Source organism: Aegilops tauschii, chromosome 5 (genome assembly GCF_002575655.3).
Source record: "Aegilops tauschii subsp. strangulata cultivar AL8/78 chromosome 5, Aet v6.0, whole genome shotgun sequence".
Lineage (NCBI taxonomy): Eukaryota > Viridiplantae > Streptophyta > Magnoliopsida > Poales > Poaceae > Aegilops > Aegilops tauschii.
Window position 1 is genome coordinate 185,787,539 of NC_053039.3, and position 22,529 is coordinate 185,810,067.

At 47.5% G+C, this 22,529-nt stretch overlaps 1 protein-coding gene across 3 annotated transcripts; it reads right to left on the reverse strand.

Annotated features, from left to right (window-relative positions):
* Positions 1 to 903: 903 nt before the first annotated feature.
* On the reverse strand, positions 904 to 18,628 carry LOC109741176 (uncharacterized). 3 transcript variants are annotated; one of them, XM_020300245.4, is made up of 15 exons: positions 18,268 to 18,628; positions 6,444 to 6,538; positions 6,243 to 6,356; positions 5,463 to 5,567; positions 5,310 to 5,381; positions 4,567 to 4,679; positions 4,154 to 4,288; positions 4,004 to 4,072; positions 3,836 to 3,923; positions 3,674 to 3,745; positions 3,496 to 3,596; positions 2,839 to 2,956; positions 2,691 to 2,750; positions 2,066 to 2,176; positions 904 to 1,317 (listed from the first exon to the last, which is right to left on the reverse strand). In XM_020300245.4, exons 1-15 carry the CDS (start codon positions 18,446 to 18,448, stop codon positions 1,210 to 1,212), a joined length of 1,542 nt encoding a protein of 513 aa, XP_020155834.1. In that variant the 5' UTR covers positions 18,449 to 18,628; the 3' UTR covers positions 904 to 1,209. The 3 variants fall into 3 exon arrangements, with proteins under 3 accessions (XP_020155834.1, XP_020155836.1, XP_020155835.1); XM_020300247.4 differs by having other exon boundaries at positions 6,243 to 6,375; positions 18,268 to 18,591; XM_020300246.3 differs by having other exon boundaries at positions 6,243 to 6,317; positions 18,268 to 18,576.
* Positions 18,629 to 22,529: the final 3,901 nt, after the last annotated feature.

A 22,529-nucleotide genomic window follows, 5' to 3' on the forward strand; every position in this document is an offset into this window, starting at 1 on the left:
CCACTGAACATTGCCCGCCATTCGCCGTGTCGCTCGCACACTAAAGAAATCCTCTACAAATCTTCCTCATTGCCGTAAGAACTTTTTGTGGAACATCGAGTGCCATCATGGCGTGAATGGGCATGGCGTAGAGGACGGATTTGACCAGCAGGAGTCGCCCACTTTTCGGCATGGATGAGCCTCGCCATCTCGGCAGCTGGCGGGCGAGGTTGTCAACCAATCCCATGAGCTGAGTCGCGGTCTGCTTGCGGATGGTGAGGGGAAGGCCAAGATATTTGCATGGGAAGGATGTGGAAGGGCAGCCCAGAATTGCCTCCACCCGCTGCATCGTCTCCATGTCGCATCTAATTGGCATAGCACTCTTGAATCGAGGGAAATTGAAACATTCCAAGAATTTTGCGACAGTGCGTTTGATCCTCCGGTCTTCAGTCATCCATTCCATAACCCAAGTATTAACATCCATTTTTTTTTCCAGAAACATATAGGGTGACGTAGAACTGTTATATTAACTCTCGGTTCCATCCACGACTGAAACAGAGGATATTTGTAAGCTGAAGATCCTCGAGAGTATTTAGCACTTCCTTGAAGCAATCCAGCTTCTGCATCATTGGGTTGTCAAAGAGATTCATGCTCAGAAATTCGGTCCATGTAGCACATCACCTTCGTAATAAATGGCTTGCTCTGAAGTCCAAAAACGAGGAGAAGCAGAAGTGTGATCTTCATCGTATAGACTTTTCTTGAAGAAAGCAAGCCTTTTCTTGTGCTGAGCTAAATAAATGACAATAACAATAGTTATGTCACGTTTAAGTTGATGTCCACTCTGTTTGTGGTTTATTTTTTTATTCTAGTTTTTTATTTCTTGTTGCTACATTATATACTTGTAGGAGCTTAGATGTGACATCCTTAAAAAACATCTAAATGTGAATTAGACAAACTGATAACAATATATAGAGTTGTCACATTTGGGATGTTACATAAACCACGCAAGGTGCATGCAGCAATCTACACCTCCAGTTTCTCCTGCATATGTGAACACGCCTAGACCATACAATTTGGTTTGGAGTGTCGAAATATTTGGAACTTTTGTTGGGTTGGATATGTGCATCCTGATTTCGTACCACACATGGTGAACGACTGAATGTCGATTTGGCCTTCTCAGTTCTGGCTTGTGCTTTTATACAGAGAAATACATTTCATTTGAGGTGACAGTTAAGAAGCAGGGCTCTGTTGTGCTCGCGTCACCATTTCTTCAGTAGTGGTGCCTATGATTTCGTTGGCACGCTTCAATGGAGCACATAAGATTCTACCAATCGAATCCTGAGGAGCACAAATTCCTTGTAAGCATGAAGATATTACCTTGGAACTGACTGTAGGTTGGATGATATTTACTCAGCTAATGACCGTCAACCAGAATGGTGAAAAGCTATGTTATGTAACAAGCTAGCAGCAGCTAAACAGGAAGCAGAGACAAATGCAAATTCTGATGGATGGTAGATCTTACAGCATGTTTTGAATATACTAGTGTGCCAATATTTATTCTTCTATGCCATACTAAATATTGGAAGCTACATGTTTCTTTCTCCGTCACATGAATAACATAACATACAACAAGACGATGGTGAAATTGCAAAAAGAAAGAGGTGAAATTAACTTAACATACTACAAACTCCAAAAGTAGATGCAGCTCTAATTTTTTACTTCTCATGTTTGAATCACCAAAAAAGAACATCTAACGGGCAATAACAGCAAAGGGTCAAACCACTATCACCATTTTCTTCAACCAGACAAGCTCATAATAACCTTCTTTTTCAACAAAATCCTTGCATAACTGCTGGTAATCAACTAGAGACCACATTCCATGAGAGTGGTTCTCAAATGCAACCTACAAGTTCTATTTTCAAACAAACATGCAACCACTTTTACGGCAGACCCGACTAGCTTTTACCTGCCACACAGGCCTACCAGCTGGACTGCCGGAGCTGATCCAAACTTCCAACTTTCGACACAAGTATAGAGGTCATTACTGTAGATTTTTGGATCAGAATGAAACTGTTCAAAGATTTACCCGATGAACGATGCCAAGCTTCTCTAACTTCTTTACAGCATCGTGAACATCAAAATTGCACTCGGCGCCAAACTCCTCTTTAATTAGCTCCTCACAATGCAAATCAAGATCCTGGAAAGAACAGCACAACAATAAAATACTGTATAAGGTTCGTAAGTCCTCGTTAGTGGTCACTCCCCAAGAAAAAAAAGCATATGAATGTACAGCAACCCAGAAATTTCTTCGTTGCAATATCTTGTACAAAGAGTGATATTTGGTTAAAATTATTGGGCAACTAATGTGATCGAGTAAATACTTTATTTATATACAACTAACATCTGCGATGGCCAAACAACAAATAACACCTACATATAACAATGCACATGGAACACATTTCTGTTCTAACAATGCATGATGATGGACACTGATGTTACTGAGACAAGCCTCCGGAACACAAGGTAAACTCAGGATAATATATAATAATGTCAAAGGTCTCAAATATTACAAGAGGCAAAACAGGAGTTGAATAAGTAATGGAAAATTTTGACATAATAATTACCAAAAACAACAAAATGGAGATAAATGCTACAAGAGATACCCAAAATAGAGGAAGTGATATCGCATAACACTACTTCGCCCTGCTTACTTGTATAGTTGCCTTCCCTTGCTCCATTAAAATATAGTAAGAAATTATGACCTCCTTAACCTATGTGGAAAAACGACGGATATCAGTACACAGCACATAGATATAGGTAAAACTTGTATTGCAAGACAAGTTTTTATTTGCTCCATACTTCTTGCTGTATCACATCATCACATAAGTGTAGAAGTGTTCCTTTCCCACTATCAAGTTGTTTGTCATACATTGATTTTGTAATCAAATTCTGATATAGTGTCATATTTTGCTGAAACCTGTATCACAAAATACAAATCCGTCACATACAGCCAATGATAAATATAATAAGATCATATTTAACCTAGTATATCAAAATAAATCTACAAACAAACGTTAGTGAGCTAAGCTTATTTAGCTCGAATTGGAAACTGGTTACATCGCAACGTAAGTTGAAGTTGCCTAAAACCGAAACAAATAACATCAACCAAGAACTTACTGTTGGAATTGTTGGGCTTTTAGCCCATTTATTATTTCCAATAATTCCTGAAAATCTCAGAGGCCCATATGGCTCATTCATGCATGGCAAGGGGAGTGTGGAACTCTTCTTCCACCGCACCGTATGTGTTCTTCTCCCTTCTGTTAGGGATTGTGTTTGGTCTACTACTAGTAGCAATCGAAATGGATATGATGTTCGTCCGTTATGTACCCGGTTGCATGACTAGTTACATCAATCTGTTATTTGATTCCATTATCATCTCTACTATGATTATCATGTTTTATCTACCTTTTTCAGGATTAAACTTAATGGAAAACTGCTCAATTATTCAACACGTACGTGAAGTAGATCTTAGCACAATAGCCAATCACCCCAGACATGATTGCAATGACAACCCATACATCAGCCTTCGGCATTTCAAGAGAACCAACAAGAGTGACCTGCAAGTAACAAGCAGTTGATATAGTAAAGTATTGAAATAAATGCATCCAGAGAGAACCAGATAGTAGGAACATACCAAACCTATAACAGCAGAAATAAGAAACTTGACCCAATCCATTGGTGTTAAAGTGGGATTCTTCTTCTCTGGCTACAAAATATGGTCCAATTTCAGGTCCTCAATAACAACCACCAAGACAGTGAAGCAATTAAACAGATGTTGAATACATATGGATCTTACCAGAACAATTTCCATATCAGCCATTGGAATATTTTTGAAATGCTTTACAAATATTCCACGACTAGGCTTAGCCTTCATGCCAGCCTGCCTGTACATATAATATATCACTAAATCACCACTGGAAGCATAAGAATCTTTCATGAATATGCAGGTTGGTTGAAAAGCTACCTGTACACTACAATCATCCTATCAAATGTAGGTTCTTGAATTGTCATCTTACTCATCAGGTTTTTTATGCTGTCAAGAAGAACATACCGCTTCTTAAGATTACAATTGATTGTAGTCTTATAAAACTTTAATGATAAAACTATGAGCAACCTTAGCTCAATTTTTTCTAGCCGAATGCGTTCGACAAATAGCTCTTGTTCTTCTGTGTCTTCAATAATTTCGTCGGTCTTTTTGATGTCGTTTCTTGACTTCGACTGTGGTTTCTTAGAGAACAACCTATCAATCCTAAGAAGGAATTACAATAACTTTGCAATCAGGATTAGCCTGGGTTAAAGAGTTCAAAAAAATGGGCAGCCCGGTGCATGTAGCTCCCGCTTGCGCAGGGTCCGGGGAAGGGTCCGACCACTTTGGGCCTATTGTACGCAGCCTTTCCCTACATTTCTGCAAGAGGCTGTTTACAGGACTTGAACCCGTGACCTCATGGTCATAAGGCAGCAGCTTTACCACTGCGCCAAGGCTCCCCTTCATTAAAGAGTTCAAAGATGTTCAAATAAACTCGATACCTGGTAACCCTTTGCAATAATCTCCAAACTCGGGATATGAGTACATCCACTTTCTCCATGACAAAGTAATCAGTTGTACGGTCGAACCCAATGCCACGACGGAAGATAATATACTACAAAGAAGCCAACACGGAATATAATTGTTCAAATATATAGCCCATCTTTTCCAACCTAACCAAGCTTTTGGGTGAACTGATTGGTGTGCAAATCAATATGGTACCAGAGCCAGCCAACATGTCTCAAGTTCATGTCCCAGCCAATGGTGTATGAATAGAAAATAGTTGGGGCCTACATCGATCTCACGTCTAAGGTATGGTGACCTAAGTGGGGGTGTTGAATATATGGCCCACGTTTCCCTAATAGCTCGATCTTTTGGGTGAACTGATTGATGCATACAATTCAATAATGAGAAGAAAAATTAAGAGTTTGGCACCCCAAGAGATTGGTATCCAAGGATTTTCCACTCCATGCGTCACTGGCATGTAGCACCTCTACCCACATGTCAGTCAGATATGGAGTAGAAAATCCTTAGAATATTCCTATTACAGTATGAGACCCCAACATTAGCAAAAAGGAGTAACTTATTACCCTCATTAGATATGCAAAAGTAAGGAAAGAATATAAATCGTGAAATGAGAACACACCCTTATCACACACTAGTAATCATAACTTCCTTAAATTAAAACCATAATACATGGCATCAAGGGAAAGTGGTAAGTCAGTTAGAAAGACATGAAGATTACCTTATCAGCAAATGTAGGCAGATTATCATGTGGGTGTTCTTTAAAGTATGTTGTCAACAACTTCTTGTCCAGCTACATTTGAAGAGAAAAATTTCAGTGCAGTGGACATGTACTTTTCTAATGCTAACTTGAAAAGCTTATAATTGTTTGAACCTTAGATTCATCAACTTTGATGGGGAGGTTCAAAAGATATTTTCCAGACTGTGCAACATCATACTCTTCATCAGATAACAACTTGAAGTTGCTCTTTTCCATTATCTGCTCGATACAGTAGATCCAAATGGTTACAACTTTAAGCTATCGCATAAACTAAATAGTAAATGTTACAAAATCATTGTTACTATGATGTCAATTAGGCGTGACACATCATCAGAGTACCATTTGGTTCTCTTTTCTAGTTCAAATAATGGAAGTTAATATGTCAGTCTACTATCAACGCAATTTTATTTTCAAGCTTTACCGAGGAAACCCAGAAAGTCAAACTAATTTCAAGCCCAAAACAACACAAAAAGGACATGGACCAATTTTTCCAATAACAGAAGCTGGAGACAATTGATAAAACCATACATTTCGATGCAAAATTAAGCAAACAAAGTACCGACAAAAAGTAAGAAGTTCTAGCAACAGGACACCCCAAGATTATTTTGTAATGTATTATGGGATTGCCTAGCTAGTTTTTGATGGAAAAACAGCAGCGAGGCCACAAATGCCTGATATTCAGACTTCACATCTCATGAATGGTTTTGTCTGCATAATATTAATGTCACCTCAGTGTTTACTTGCATTCACATGTTATTCTTAAATAGGCATTTCAAATAATATTTCACTCAGTTTTTTTATTTGTTGTGATGATTGAATAAAAGAACACATACAAAACCAAGGGAGGTCTTCATATGTCAGGACAGGATATATATGTAACGTACTGCAGCCAACCTGGAAAAGATATGTCATGAAATTGAATTCAAGAGTATCGATCTCCTCGGGTGTCAGATTCTGCTGTTCCAGCCTCTTCTCACCATTAACAGGGTCAAATAGTGAGTACAGTTGCTGCATCGAGAAGTGCACACTGACACACAAGAATCTGGGCATGTTATATTTGAATCCCAACAATTGGAACAATCAAGAAGAGCCTACCATTAAATCATCGAACTGGAGGAGATACCAAGCCCTGATGGTGTACTCCACCTTCTTGCACAGCTTTAGGAACTCATTGCGATCCACCTCATGCTCTGAGCATATATTAGAAGAAATGGAATGAATTAAGGGCAAACCTCCAGTGTTGATATCTTTTCATCTAATCTAATCCACTAAAGAATAGAAAGAACGCTTGCAGCATAATCAATACAATAAGATCTTCAGATTGGTAAAATATGTGCCGAATATTATGTGTACGAGGTTACAGCTGGACTTGTAATTAGCGGAGGGTTAGGTGTTTGTGTCGGACATGTGTAACCCGGGCCTATTATAAAAAGGCACCGCCGGGTAGCCCAATGTGAGAGCCTGACTCAATAGGAATGATAGACTACTCATATCAACAAGGAATTCCTTCTTTTCTGGGAGCCCATTCGAAAAGAACTCCAAAGTTAAGCATGCTTGGCTTGGAGTAATTCTAGGATGGGTGACCAACCGGGAAGTTGGTCCCGGGTGCGCACGAGTGAGGGCAGTGCGCAGGAAAGACTAGTGTTGGTCTATGGGGCCTGGCTAGATCCCGCGCAACAGCCAGGAACCGGTGGGTTGTGGCCGGGGCGTTACACCAAATAGACTAGACACAAGTTGTTAGGCTAGACAAAGATCACGATAGCGAAGGTCTGGACGCACGTAGCAGGGGTGGCCGGACCAGCCGTGGTGGATGGTCGAAGACCTGTCTGATGGTCTCGGTGTGCTTGTCATCGACTCTACTATGTTGTTTTAGTACATGGGGAGGAGTGCATGTAGTCATGCCCCGGGGATGTACCCATGTCAGTGAACCTCGTTAATAAATCTTGGTGTCGTTTCATTGCGCACGTGTCACTGCTTGACCTCGACGGATCGACATGCGCCTTAAATTATTCTAACAAGTGGTATCATGAGCTAGGTTACAAGGCAGTTATTCAATTTGATCTAGAGGCGACAACCGTTCGTTCCAAGCTATCACTGGTGGCAGATCGAGCCGTGTGTTGTGATCGATGGTTGGGAGACTGTGGGTCTCAATTGTTGTGACAGAAGCAGTTTGAAGCAACGGTGCATGAATCGTCGTGCTCAAGAGGAAATCGGCGAGATCGGATCCAGGTCAGCAATAGGCGGCAGAGCACGCAAAAAACACGCGGATACTCATACACAGATGCCACATGCAAGCGGCTCATGCGAGGTAGCATCTGCCAGGCAAGGCCCATCGGCAGGGCAGGGCGCAACATGGAGTAGCCTAAGGCCCGTGCCTACGCGGCTGCATCATGGGCAAGGCCGAAGGGGGCCCAAAGCGCTTCCCATGCAGGCGTTGCCCAAGGCAGGGCTAGTGGGGAGCAACTAATTGGAGGGCACGGTCACTCCCGGTGCGTGGAAGCGCTCCAATGGCTCCATGTGGTGCGCCCCAGTGTCGCCACGTGTCGCATGTGGGGTGCTTTCCCCATCGGGGCGGTTTTTGGGGGGGTTAGGTTTTTCTTTGTTTTTTTCCTGTTTCTCAGGTTTTTCAGTTTTTGTCTGTCATGAGCATAGAGCACAGGTGTGCATCCGCATGAAGCACATGTGTGCTGTCAGATGGACCCCGCCTTTTGCCTCGCCGACGATCACCGGAGAGGTGGGAGAGGAGAACACACATGAGAAAGAGAGTTTTTTTTGCCTCGCCGGAGAAGAGAGAACACACCAGATTTTTGTTTCTTCCCTTTTACTCTTCAATTACAGAGAAACGGCTCTAACAGTCACGTGGCGATTCTTGGGACTCGTTCCATCCCACGAGTCAGATCGTGTGCGCGTGGGCTACACCATCATCCCCTAAACCAGCCGCCCTACAATGTCGTGCCATCCCACGACCAGGCAAGCTTGAATTGATCGGTGAAGTGACCTAATCAACTAGCTAGCTGCAGACCACGACAGCGAGTGCAAAAACGCTGCCATGGCACTACGCCGCCGCCAAGGAAGAACAGGGTTCCGGAGGTGCTCTTCCGCGTGTCCACGTCACCACCCAAATCACTGCCGTTGTATCCAACGAGCCATGGCGTGTTGTTTCCCTTGGTGTATCTGCAGCCAAGGTGAATTGTGCCGGCGACATACCATAGAATGTGTTTGATGGTGGTGAGATGTCCTTCCATTGGCGCCTCCATGAACCAAGAGACATAGCCGACGGAGAAAGTCTGGTCCGGACGTGTGTGAACCGAGTACCGCAGGCTGCCAACGATGTTGCGGTACTGCATCGCGTCGACCACCGACGCCGTGCTTTCTCTGGACAGCTTGAAGCGCGGCTCCATCGGCATGTGGCACGGCTTGCACCCAGCCATGCCGCTCTTCTCGAGCAGCTTGCAGGCATACGCACTCTGGGCGATGAAAATGCCGCTTGAGCTCTGCTGCACCTCGATTCCAAGATAGAAGCTCAGCAAGCCCAAGTCTGACATCTTAACAGACTCTGCATCTCGCGCTTGAATTTGGCAATCTCATCGGCATCGGATCTGTGATCACTGTATATGTGGATTGCACTAGCCCTTTTCGGACTTTTGGTTGCGTAGGCTAGTGCATGAAGCTTAACATGGTATCGGAGCTAAGGTCTTGAGTTCAAGTCCTGGCTTTCGCAATTTATCTAAAAAATTGCTGAGGCCCCCCTTTGTGTCCACGTATAGGCCTCTTGAGTCATACGTGAGTTCCGCGCGCCGTCGCACTCTTCCGGTTGCACATGTTGACTTGTCTTTCCCGTCACACGTGAGAGGGGGTGTTACAGTATATGTGGATTGCACTAGTCCTTTCCATCAATTCGGACTTTTGGTTGCATTGGCTAGTGCATGAAGCTTAACATGGTATCAGAGCTAAGGTCTTGAGTTCAAGTCCTGGCTTTCGCAATTTATTAAAAATTGCTGGTAGCCCCCCTTGTGTCCACGTAGAGGCCTCGAGTCATACGTGAGTTTCGCGCGCCGTCGCTCTCTTCCGGTTACACGTGTTGACTTGTCTTCCCCGTCACACGTGAAAGGGGGTGTTACAATATATGTGGATTGCACTAGCCCTATCCATCAGTTCGGATTTTTGGTTGCATTGGCTAGTGCATGAAGCTTAACATGGTATCGAAGCTAAGGTCTTGAGTTGAAGTCCTAGGCGCCTGCCTGAGCCGTACAGGGCTTGTCCAGACGCAGCACCAGATGCTCTTTGCCGGCGACGACAAAGCCCGGCGGCTGCTGCACATACACTTCTTCTTCGAGCTCGCCGTTCAGAAAGGCAAACTTCACGTCCATGTGATGCACAACCCAGCCAGCATTCGCCGCGAGCGCCAGCAGCAGACGTACTGACTCGAGGCGAGCCACGGGCGTGAAGACCTCGTCGTAGTCGATGCCGTGTTGCTGGACTTACCCTTTGGCAACCAGACGAGCCTTGTGCTTCAGCACCTCTCCCTGCGCGCCTTTCTTGATCATGAAGACCCATTTCAAGCTGATCGCGCAGTGACCGGGAGGAAACGCAGTGAGGTGCCAAGTCTGCCTCCTGCTCCGCCTCGGTGGACGACGTCGGCTCCTCGGCTGCCAGGAAGTGCAGCTCCTCGTCGGGCTCTGCGGCGTCACCGGCATCCAGCACGTTCTCTACCATGTAGAAACGGTGCTCATGCCTTGCGTCATCCATGGCGTCTGGTAATTCAGAGAAGCTCGAGGGTGGTGAGGTGAATTCCACCGCCGGTGGGCCCGTGGACAGCGGCGTGCGCGGTGTTGGAGTTGCGACCGACGGTTTTCACAGTGGGGTCGTGGCCGGCGATGATGCATCTTCACAGTTGAGCGATCAGATGAGCTGCTCACCAGGTGTTCGACCATGAATGTGTCACTGCTCCCGAAGGTGTTCACGGCATCCTTCTTGGTGCTCCAGTCCCAACGCGCGCACTCCTCGAAGGCGGCGTCGCGGGTGACGTGGACGCGTCATGTGGCCGGATCATAGGCCCTGTAGCCCTTGGTCCGCCGCTCCTAGCCGATGAAGATCATCGGCCGGCTGCAGTCGTCCAACTTCTTCAGTCTAGGGCGCGTGTCCTTGACGTGCACGGCGCAGCTGAAATTGCACAGGAAACACACGATTGGCTTGCGCTCGTGCCAGGCTTCAAACGCCGTCTTGCCGTCCACGCTTTTCGTCGGGGGGCGGTTCGGCAAAAACACCGCCATCGTGATCACCTCGCCCCAAAACTCATCGGGAACGCGCTTTGCCTTCAGCAAGCTCCGGGCCATGCCCACCACCATTCCTAGGGATGCAAATTTGGAACCTTTAGGGTACCCTCTGACCCTACTTAGTTTAACAAAATGAATTGAAGTTCAAAAAATGAAGTGATTCAAAAAAAATTGTTCGTTTAGTTGAACTAAAGAGGGTCAGAGGGTACCCTCAAGGTTCCAAATTTGCACGTCTAACCGTGCCACTATGCCGCTCTAGCACACCGTTTTGTTACCGTGAGTACGGCGTGGTGAGATGCCTGCCGATGGCCATCTCGATGCAGTACACCATGAAAGAGCCCGACGTGAATTTGCCGCCGCAGTCCGTCCACGACACTTTCAGTTTGCGGCCAGATTCAGACTCCGTGATGGCCTGCACAAGCTTGATCGCCGTTGCCGCTTCATCCTTTGACGCGAGGAACACGACCCACATGAACCGCGTCGTGTCGTCCACCAGCAAGAGGAAGTACTTCCCGCTCAGCATCGCCGATGCGATGGGGCCGCACAGGTCATCGTGCACCAGCTCGAGATGATCCTATGCATGGTACTTCGCCTGTTGCGTGAACGATGACCGTCGATGCTTGCTAGCCAAGCACGTATCGCACAGCTGGTCTGCCTGCTCGACCAGCGGCAGCCCGTGCACCATCTCCTGCCATGCCAGCTTGCGTAGAGCGTCGAAATTCAGGTGCCAATGGCACGCGTGCCACGTCCACCTCGCGTCCATGCCGATGCGTGCTGCAAGACACACAAGCTATGCTATTTGAAGAGAGATTGTGTACAGCCGATTTGGCATGCGAATTACCTTGCTGAGGAGATGACGTTGGCGATCACGGATGTGCAGCACGCCATCCTCAATCAGAGCCTGACCGCCACTCTCATCGAGCTGGCCCAGGCTGATGATGTGCGAGCGAAGGCAGGGAATGTAGTACACCCCCATGATCGCGCAGTGTTCGCTGGTCTTGTAAGTGAAGGATAGTGCCGCGACCGCAGATGTTGACAACGGAGCCATCGTCAAACTTGACTGTCCCGCCCACGGAAGTGTCGAACACGGCGAACACGGTCTGATCGCCCGTCATGTGGTTCGACGCGCCCGTGTCCAGGTACCAGACGTCATCGCCACCGCGGCCCTCGTGCCAGAGATGAACTTGGGCAGTTCCATCGACGAAGTGGACAAGGTCGGCGGGCGTCTCGTCGGTGGCAGGTTCGGTGAGGCCGCACACCTGGGCCATGAGCAAACCCTGCTCCTCATATGTCGCCGCTGGCTTGTGCGAGGTAAACCTCCTCGAAAATCCGCTTCTTGCACTCCCCCGCCCAGTGTCCTACCTTTTTGCAGTAGCGGCACATGTCCTTGGACTTATCGCCACTGTTGCCGCCACGGTCACCGCCGCCAATAGTGCGCCCGCTGCGGCCACGTCCATGGCTTTTTTCGCGGCCACGACAACGACTACTGTTGCCAGATGAGCCGTCGTCGTCCCACAGTTTCATGCGCGCGAACCACTCCTTTGTGAGGAGCAGCTTACCGCTGCTATCGCCAGTGGCTGGTGTTGAGTCCAGCTCGTACCGCTCCTCAGTAGCCTTCAGCCACCCGATAAGCTCCTCGAGCGCCAAGGTGTTGAGGTCGACCAACGTCTCGGTTGCGCACGCCATCTGGGAGTAGGCCCTGGGTACGACCGAGAGGATTTTCGAACGACGGCAGACTCGCTGATCTTGTCACCAAGCAGCTCAAGTTCGGTAACAAGGGAGGAGAGGTGCATACCAAAATCATCAATGCTTTCGCCGTCATTGAAGTTGATCGCCTCGTACTGACGACGGAGCGAGCCGAGCCGCATCGTCTTGATTGTGCCCCAGGCATCCTTGGCCGCGGCCTTCACGGCGAGAGTGGATACCATCTTCGGCGGCACTGATCCCAGCAGGCACTCCATTGTCGTGTGATCCGTCTAGCACTCTGTGGTCCCGTCGTTGACGGCGACCCAAAGCTGGCGCGCCTCCAGCATGACTTGCATCAGGAGGGCCCAGTCGGCATAGTTGGTGCGCGTGAGCATCAGCCACACGCCGCCGGTGTCGTGCATGACACACTGGTGAACCACCATGGTGCCGCCACCGCTGTTCTCCATCTCGATCCCGCTCTTCTTCAGGCTGCTAGGTCCCGTCATCTTCACAGGCGGTCGGGCGACAAGGCTCTGACACCAAATGTCAGATGGACCCCGCGGTTGCCTCGCGGCGAGGCAAACGGCGGGGTCTGTCTGACATGTGCTTCCACGTAAAGCACGATAGTGCTTCACCCCCGCGGGGAGCACAGTTGTGCTTCCTCGGGAAGCACAGTTTAGTTCATACTGGAAGCACAAGTTACTACTACCTGGAATCACAGATTTTCCCAAAAAAGTTCGTCGAAACCTATCAACATGGGATCCAGTTTCAGAGATCTTGACGCGAGAAACCCAACGGTGAAAACGATTTGTGATTTGGAAGCGCGCTTGAAGAGATAAATCGTTTTGAAAAAACGAATCTACGAAGAAAAGCACAAACAGTCAACCCCCCGTCCTCACGCGTGACAAAAACCCACCAAAACTCTGGTTGCAACAAGTGGCACGCATGCGGTGCGCCACTTATCCTCACCAGTGGAGATCGGGTAACCTTTGCAAGGAGTACGCCTTAACTCGTGGCTAAAGCATGCTGAGGTAGCCGAGCCTAGCGTGGGGACTCGTGGCGCATGTAAGCCTGTCCAGAGGCCAAGGCTGGTGTGAAGGACGTGCAAGACGCGAATATACACGACAAGCCGGAAGAGGCAGGAGGCACAGGATTTGCTGGGGGTGGGGGACGAGCCAATACGTTGCATTAACCAAGAACAGAGAATAAAGGAATAAAGTCTATGATGGCCAAGTGTTGTGTAAGTGGAGTTGTTTGCTCTCCTTTTCTGCACAAAGGCTAGGTTACAAGGGATTTTATATTGTCTCTCTTTGCTTGGAGATGGCAACGTGTAGGTATTGTTTGGTTGCGGCCAGATGGAAATGAAGACCCAGGAGTCGCGGGTCCAATATAGATCGATGTAAGTTGGTATGTTGGGTTAATGCATATATATTGATCTAATGGCTACGTAAATTCAACTGTCGCATGGATCGGGGGATTGGTATTTTCTCCGGATCAAACACAAAGCTAGATGTTGTTCATGTGTACCTAAAAGTGATAATGTTTGACGAAACCAAGAACTTCCGATAGTGGTGGATATGAATGGGAAATATGTGTCACATTCTGTGTTTTGCATGACTTCACTTAAACTACTAAAGGCCATTATTTGAGCCATCAAAAAAATTCCATCGATGGTCCCACCATGGTCACCAAGCGTCTCCACCGCAGCCACCATGACACTCAATGCTGTCGTCATGCCCCTGCCAGTCGCCATAACCTCGCGCCATGCTCAACGCCTCCTTGCACACTACCATGCTTCAACGAGGACAGTCTCCGCCGCCCCTCGGCGGCACTCTCCCGCGGCCTAGGGTTTGCACCGACCGCACCCCGTACCGCTCTCGGAGGTGTTGCGGCGCCGCGCCATGGAGGGTAGAAGGTGGGCTCAGGAGCTCTAACGAAGCCGCCCGCCATTTTATAGCCGCTCGGGCTGAACAATGGGAGGAAACGAGAGGAAGAACCCGACAGGTTACTGCCTCCTCAAGGACACCCCGCTCCCCGCGTGGTTGCTGACAACTGACGCTGCCGGTCAGACGACGCTCGAAGGAACCCTAGGGGTCCTCTTGTATGGCCGGGGAAGACGATTCCAAACCTTTTGATCGGGGCGCAAGGTAGGATCCGGCCGGCCACGTGTCCGCGCCCAACCTAACAGCTACAGAGCCTTGTCGGCCACATGGCTAGGGAAAACGATTCCAAACCTTCAGATCGAGGCGCTAGGTAGGATCGTGGCCGGCCACGTGTCCGCGCCCAACCGAACAGTTATCGAGCCTTGTTGGCCTCAAATGGGCCGCACGGCCTGCCTAAGATCCGCCTCCGGTAAATGGACCCATTAACGGCAGCTTTAGTTACTTTTCTTCATGATACATGATTTCGCGCAGAGGAGGGCGTCTTAGGCAGCGGCTCGGAATTGGACATGGATTTTTGGAGAATTATTTTGGAATAAATAAGGATTTTTGAAGTGAAAACTACCAAAGGGGGCCACCAGGCCGCCACACGGCCAGGTGGCGCGGCAACCCCCGGACGCGCCACCTACCCGTGTGGGGCCCCTGGCCACCGCCTAGACCTGATTCCAGCGCTATAAATTCCCATATGTCACAGAAAATACTCATAGCGTTTTACAATACAGACCCGCCGCCACCTCTTGTTCTTCATCGGGAGCCATGATCTAGAGTCCGTTTCCGACTTCGACGAGAGGGATTCGTCGTCATCGTCATCACCAACCTTTCTCCATCAACAATTTCATGATGCTCACATCCATGTGTGAGTAATCTTGTATAGGCATATTGAGGTAGATGAGATTTGGATGAGATTTCTTATGTAATTGTTGTCAGATTGTTTGGGATTGATCCCTAGTATCCACTATGTTCTGAGATTGATGTTGTTATAACTTTGCTATGCTTAATGTGTCACTAGGGCCTGGATGCCATGATTTCAGATCTGAACCTATTATGTTTTCATGAATATATTTGTGTTCTTGATCATATCTGCAAGTTCTACACACCTGTTATCATTCTGAACCCTATACCTCAAATTGGCAACAACTGGGATACTCTACGGGGATGATTTTAATTTGAGGATTACATGTACTCCCCCCATTCCATAATGTAGTGCCCCCGCGCTATTCGAGATTTAACTTTTGACCATAAATTTAACCAACGTGGGTGACTGCGGCGGGAGCAAAATTTATACCATTGAATTCGTATTCGAAAGAAGTTCTCAATGGTATAATTTTTGCTCCCGCCACAGTTTTCCACGTTGGTTAAATTTATGATCAAACTTAAATCTCGAAAAGCGCGGGCGCACTACATTATGGAATAGAGGGAGTATTCCCTAAGTGTTAATGCTTTGCTTCGGTTCTCTACTAAAAGGAGTGCCTTAATTACCCTTAGTTTCCATTAGGACCCCGCTGCCACAAGAGGGTAGGACAAAAGATGTTATGCAAGTTCTTATCGCAAGCACATGTGACTATATACGGAATACATGTCTACATATCATTAATGAATTGGAGCTAGTTTGTTATCACTCTAGGTTATGACCGTTGCATACTGAATCTCATCCCAGGAACCGATCACTTACTCCACGCCTATGCTTTTTCTGCTATTGTCTCCGTTATATTCACTATTGTCCTGCATTGCTACTACTCCGCAAACTTGTTACTGTTTTGCTACTGTTACTATCACCACTATTATCAGATTACGGTGCTACTAATAAATTGTGCAAGCAAGTTGTCTCTCTAGGTGTGGTTGAATTGACAACTCAACTGCTAAAGCTTATAAATATTAGTTAGCTCCCGTTGTGTCAAAATAATAAATTTGGATTGAAATTTGAAATACTTCCCTCGAAGACTGTTGCGATCCCCTATACTTGTGGGTCATCAGGGCTACAACGTAAGGATCCAGAGAGTCGAAAGACTATTTTAGCGGGAAAAGCGAGGGACATATTGTTCGGGCTGGGATCCAGTTGTCCAAGCGATACGTGAAACTCGGCATTGATGCTGATATCGGTGGTTCTCTGCAGTGGTGGTTGAGGTGGTGTGGGTTCACGACCTAGCAGTGGCGGAGCTACGTTGGGGCCAACCGTTCTGGCCCACCCTGCCTAGCTAAAACATTGCCCAACTAGTCAGTCAAGTGGCCAGGTCCATCTCTTTTCTACGCTTTCTTCTTCAGGCAGGCCCGCCCAAGGAATCCACTGTACCTCCGCCGGTGCGCGACCTAGTATACTTGATCGGGAAAGCAGAGGCTCGACATGGTGATGCGACGAGGCGTGCAGTAAGCACGGGACATGGTGACAGACCAAGGCACTGATGGTCAGACATGTGGTCAGACAAAGTGTGTAGAGGGAGATGAAGAAGTGTTGGCGAGTCCCAAGTTCAAGTTGGTGACTAGGTCTATCAGTACGGGGAGATGGACCGGAGTTGACCATGTAGAATCTGAGAAAGTGATGGAAAGTCTAAAATTGTTAAAAGCTTGAAAGTACATGGTGTATATTTTTTGTGGTGTTCAATGCACATGGCAAAGTGTAATGAAGAATGCAGAGGCAGTCGGAGTGTTATAGTTGCGGGACATATACTATCCGATGAAAGGGACAAGACAACTGCGAGTTTGACTCGAGATGACAAAAGGCCAACAGAAAATTCCTTCAAAGTTCATACAAGCACTCAACAAAAGCGAGATGGTGGTTCAAAATTTTCTATGAGTGGCATCCAATATGTGACTATGTGAGTTGTTCACTTTCACACAAAAGTGCAGCCCGGTGCACGTAGCTCCGCTTGCAGGGTCCGGGGAAGGGTCCGACCACTTTGGGTCTATCATACGCAGTCTTTCCATACATTTCTGCAAGAGGTTGTTTCCAGGACTCGAGGTCACAAGACAACAGCTTTACCTCTGTGCCAAGGCACCCCTTCGGGGGGGAAGCTATTAGGATGACGACGATACAACGGTGTTATCGGATATGGTGACTTTATGGTCAATGAGTGATGATGTCGAACGAAAGTGCAGGAAATATGGAACACAAAAATAGGAGTGCAGCTAGGACTTAATTGTTGCAGGAGTATTAACTGTGTTGGAGAAAAAACAGGGACTACAGTTGTAGGTGGAGTTATGTGAAGTCAAGGAAGTAGCAGCGGAGTTCAAGCTTAAATGCTCAAGTCCAAGGTACATGGAGATTCACGCATGGTGGCTTCAGATAGCGAGGGCACATTCGCCAAGATGGAGTGTTAAAATATGTGTGAAATATTATGTGTAGAGTTAGATACAATTGAATTCGTAATTAGCGAAGGGTTTTAACCGGACACATATAACCCAGATCTATTATATAAAGTCACCGGCCGTGGTGGGTGGTCGGAGGCATGCTTGTCATCGACTGTACTATGTTGATTTAGTATATGGGCAGGTACATCTGTAGGCATGTCCCGGGATGTAGCCATGTTGATACATCTGTAGCCATGTTGATAAACCTCATTAACAAATATCGATGTTGTTTATTGTGCTTGCGTTACTGCTTGTCCTTGACAGATTGAGGCGCGCCTCTAATACGGAGTAGATAGTAACTAGAAACCTCTATGAGCGAGCTACTCATTTGTAATTTTGTACTCCCTTCGTCCCACAATATAAGAACGTTTTTCAAGCTAACATAGATTGAAAAACGTTCTTATATTACGGGACGGAGGGAGTATGTCCAGTCAGGTATGGTAATGAAGAACATATTTTAGGAGCCAGAGCTTGTTGATTGCGGCACCAACCTACTTTCGGTAAACTATTTATCTTATCTTACTGCATTTTACGGCAAAGAAGAGAAGTGCAACGAACAAACCAGGCAAGCGAGATACAGAGACGGGCCTGCTGGAGACGGAAGGCGAGGGAGGTGGTGATTCGCAATGGCTTAGAGCGTGACGATGTACGTATTAGCAAGTGGATACTTACCGATGAGGTCGGCGAGCTTCATTACTAGTTTGGGCTTGATGATGGGGATCACCGCCTCCCTCTCCATCCGCACCACCTCCCTCGCCACCCCGTCCTTCCTCACGTCCAGACCTCTGCCCCCAATCACCGACCCCGTCTCCGCCTCCTGATTCTTATGCTTCTCCTCCGCTGCCGACGCCATCACGCAAGCAGCGGCAGCAGAGGGTTCGGGCTAATCGTAATCCGGCGACGAGCAGAAGCGGCGGTGGAAAAGAGAGCTCGGAGGGGTTTGGGAATGCGATGAGGAAAGGGGAGTGATTGCCAATGCAATTGCTAGGCGCACCCGGTCGCTGTATGGTCCACGTCATTGTAGGCGCACCCAATGCAATTGCTAGGCGCACAGAGGAGGCGTGATGCGCCACGCGGTGGACCCTAAATCATTGTGCCTCGGTGTGCACGTGGCGAAAACAACGTTTGTCGGAGTGCGATTGGGGCAAGCTATTATTTTTCTTCCAAAAAAACTACGTAGTATTTTTCTTTTCTTTTAGGCAGCGCTAGGCGCCGGCCGGTCCTGTTCCTGCCGCACAATAATGACTTCTTTGAGTCGTAGTATATGATCGAGCGCGTAGGTCGTCATTTTTCCTTCATTCGTAAAAAGTCGCCTTCACAACTCAAGTTGGATGCGACCGAGTGATGTTAGAAACTGATTCAGTTTCGCTGAAACAAGTTGTCTCTTCTGAAGCTTATGATTTATCTGGTTTAGGTGTTGTGTTTAGGAAAATAAAGTTCCAGCTAAGGGTTTGTGTGTCCGATCTATGTATTAATTATTGTCCAAGGTCTTGTAATCAGGTTGCGCACACTTTAGTTACACATGGCACGCCTCTAGATATGGGGACTTGTGAAATCTGGCTTGACCAATTTTCAAACTTTGTATCAAATGGACTTGTCCAACAGTGTTATATAATGGAATGCAATGTATTTCTCTCCCTTTATCTCTCCTTGTTTTCCATCTCATGCACACCACCATCTCAGCATCTCGTTGTTGCTAAATTCTCATCCGAGCGTCGTCGCCGGGTCACTGACGGAGCTACATGTAGTTATGCAGGGGCCATGCCTCCCCCCAACTTGGAGACATTGTCCGGAGAATTTATTTATTTTGGAGGTGCTTAATTAGAGAAATATTGTCTTTGGCCCCCTTGGACATTGTTGTATTTGCCTTTCGCCCCTCCAGCTTTTTCTGTCTAGCTCCGCCACCGTGTGGAGTCTCTCATGTTGTCCCCGTCTTTGATCGGCTCGCATCGCCATGGCTCGCCGGTCGCCCACATAGCACGCTGCTTGCAACTTGCAGCCCCTTGATGGCCATCGTCGCATGCGTCAACGACACACACATGTCTGTCGTCGGTCCCGCTCGTAGCAGCAGTTGCCCATGTCTGTAGTAGTGGCCGGTGTGATTCCCCCGCGCACCTCGCGACCCTCGGCTTGTAGCATATTGCATCGCTGGTAGTAGCTTTCCACATCTATGGTTGTAGCATCGGAGCCCTGGCGTGGTTTGCGTGGCCACCGACTGCAGCTTTTGATTCACATGATGCAGCTTGCCACTTCACCATTAGAAGCTTCCTGCTCCGCCAGTTGTTGCATCGATGGCACGGCCTGGTCCTGCATGCCCACTGATTGCAGCTTTTGAATCGCATGTCACAACTTTTCGCTCGCTGATAGAAGCTTCCTGCTACGCTGGTTGCAGCATCGATGGCATGACATGGTCTTGCGTGCCCGTCGATGGCAGATTTCGATCTCTATCGGGGTTGCAGCTTTGAAAGACGGCAGTGGAAGCTTGTTGCTCCGCCCGTTGCATCATCGGTGGTCCCGGCGTTGTCGTGTGCCTACCGGTTGCAGCTTTTAATTCCGCTGATTGTAGCTTCCATCTCTGCCGGTAGAAGCTTCTTGCTTCGCCGGTTACAACATCGATGACCCTGGCGTGGTTGTGTACCTACCGTTTGAAGCTTTTTTATCCTGCCGGTTGTAGCTTCCAGCTCCGCCTGCACGAGTCACCTGCTCCCCGCCGCAGTGACTGTCGGTGTTGTTAGGGTATATTTCTCCCTTAGTGGTTTTGGTGGTTGATGACAATGCATTTGCGGACTAATCGTGTGCGTTGAGCATTTCAGATAAGCTACCTTGTTGCACAAGACGATTTGAACCCCTCAGGAGATTTATAAAGACAATGTTTTTTTTTCGATGGACTTGAGTCGTAGGAACACCGTACTATTAAGAGGGGGTCTGCTTCGGAAAGGTTTGGGTGGAATCATCACGTACACTTTCCTTACACCCTCTTTATTTCCCGACAATTGAGCTTGTTCTTCCTTTGTGCTTAAACTTTATCAGAACAGGATAGGCGGTAGTACCGCTCTGCTCAACGGTAGTACCGCTCCAGCGATACTTTCGCTGGGCAGTACGGCTCCTACTTCCGCCTAATTTTTGGGTTCTGTAAACGTGCGGTAGTAGAGTGTCAGTTTGCCACGGTGCGGTACTACGGAGCTAACTGCCTCTCAACTACCACGGGTTTACTAGACACCCATAGGCTAAGCGGAAGTACCGCTGCTAGCCATGGTAGTACCGCTCCAGCGGAACTACCGCGGGAAGTACCGCTTATTTCTTCCGTTCTGGACTGTTCTGTCCCTTGGGCGGAAGAAGGGCGGTAGTTCTTGGCGGAAGTACCGCCGCCAGCGGCACTACCGCCTTGCCCACCCCTACTACCGCGGGTATCGGCTATAACTCAACTCCATGCGGTAGTACCGCTGGAGGGTGAAAGTGCAACTAATCCCCGGGTGGTTTTGGTAATTCATAACAACATATAGCTCATGGAACTAATATCCATTCAAGTTAAATATTTCAGTAAGTTCAATGATTTGCATGGCATGGACTAGAGATATGGACCCCTCAAAATGCTAAGGACACACATTGGCAAAAGCTCAAGACTCTTCATTTATATTTTAGTGATCCAAGATCACATTGAGTCCATAGGAAAGCCAATACTATTAAAAGGGGATGAGGTGTTGCTTAATGGTCTACTTGCTCAAAGTGCTTAGTGATATTGCTCCAAAGCCCTCAACCACTTTCTCATTTCCACATATGTCCAATACTCAAAGTCAAACTCGTCCCCACCGATTTGATCTATCCAGCGCCACCGAGTTCATTTGACATAGCCACTACCAGAAACCCTAACTCCTCGGTCACACCGATACAGATCTCGGTCTTACCGAGATGGGCCTGCAAACTCTCTGTTGCCTGTTGTAGTTATTTCGGTCTCACCGAAATGTTCAATCGGTTCCACCGAGTTCGCTTGACCAACTCTTTGTTTGCTCTTTGCTGAAACCGGTCTCACCGAGTTCAAGCAATCGGCTTCACCGAGATGAGGTTTTGCCCTAACCCTAGCACATCAGTCCCACTGAGTTGTTCCAGTCGGTCCCAACGAGATTCCTAACATTCACATTTTGAACTAAATCGGTCTCACCGAGTTCTTCTATTTGGTCTCACCGAGTTGGGTCAAATATGTGCAATGGTTGGATTTTGTGTGGGGGCTATATATACCCCTCCACCCCCTTCTCCATTTGTGAGAGAGCCATCAGAACATGCCTACACTTCCAGCCTACATTTTCTTAGAAAGAACCACCTACTCATGTGTTGAGATCAAGATATTCCAATCCAACCACAAGAATCTTGATTTCTAGCCTTCCCCAAGTTTCTTTCCACTCAAATCATCTTTCCACCATATCCAAATCTGTGAGAGATAGTTGAGTGTTGGGGAGACTATCATTTGAAGCACAAGAGCAAGGAGTTCATCATCAACACAACATCTATTACCTTTAGGAGATTGGTGTCTCCTAAATTGGTTAGGTGTCGCTTGGGAGCCTCCGACAAGATTGTGGAGTTGAACCAAGTTTGTAAGGGCAAGGAGATCGCCTACTTCGTGAAGATCTACTCGAGTGAGGCAAGTCCTTCGTGGGCGATGGCCATGGTGGGATAGACAAGGTTGCTTCTTCATGGACCCTTCGTGGGTGGAGCCCTCCGTGGACTCACGCAACCATTACCCTTCGTGGGGTTGAAGTCTCCATCAACGTGGATGTACGATAACACCACCTATCGGAACCACGCCAAAAATCTCTGTGTCTACATTGCGTTTAGACTCTCCAAACCCTTCCCTTTACCTTCATATGCAATGTTTTACTTTGCGCTGCTACACTCTTAGAATTGCATGTGTAGGTTGATTGCTTGACTTGTACTAGTTG

Bases quoted from the DNA above. Each gene is read 5' to 3' on its own strand.
- LOC109741176 (XM_020300245.4), bottom strand. From the start codon at position 18,448: ATGGCGTCGGCAGCGGAGGAGAAGCATAAGAATCAGGAGGCGGAGACG. The intron at 3,924-4,003 runs GTAGCTTTTCAA...TTATATGTACAG, and splicing joins AGGATGATTGTAGTGTACAG to GCAGGCTGGCATGAAGGCTA. The intron at 2,957-3,495 runs GTACGTGTTGAA...TTTGTGATACAG, and splicing joins TGTGCTAAGATCTACTTCAC to GTTTCAGCAAAATATGACAC.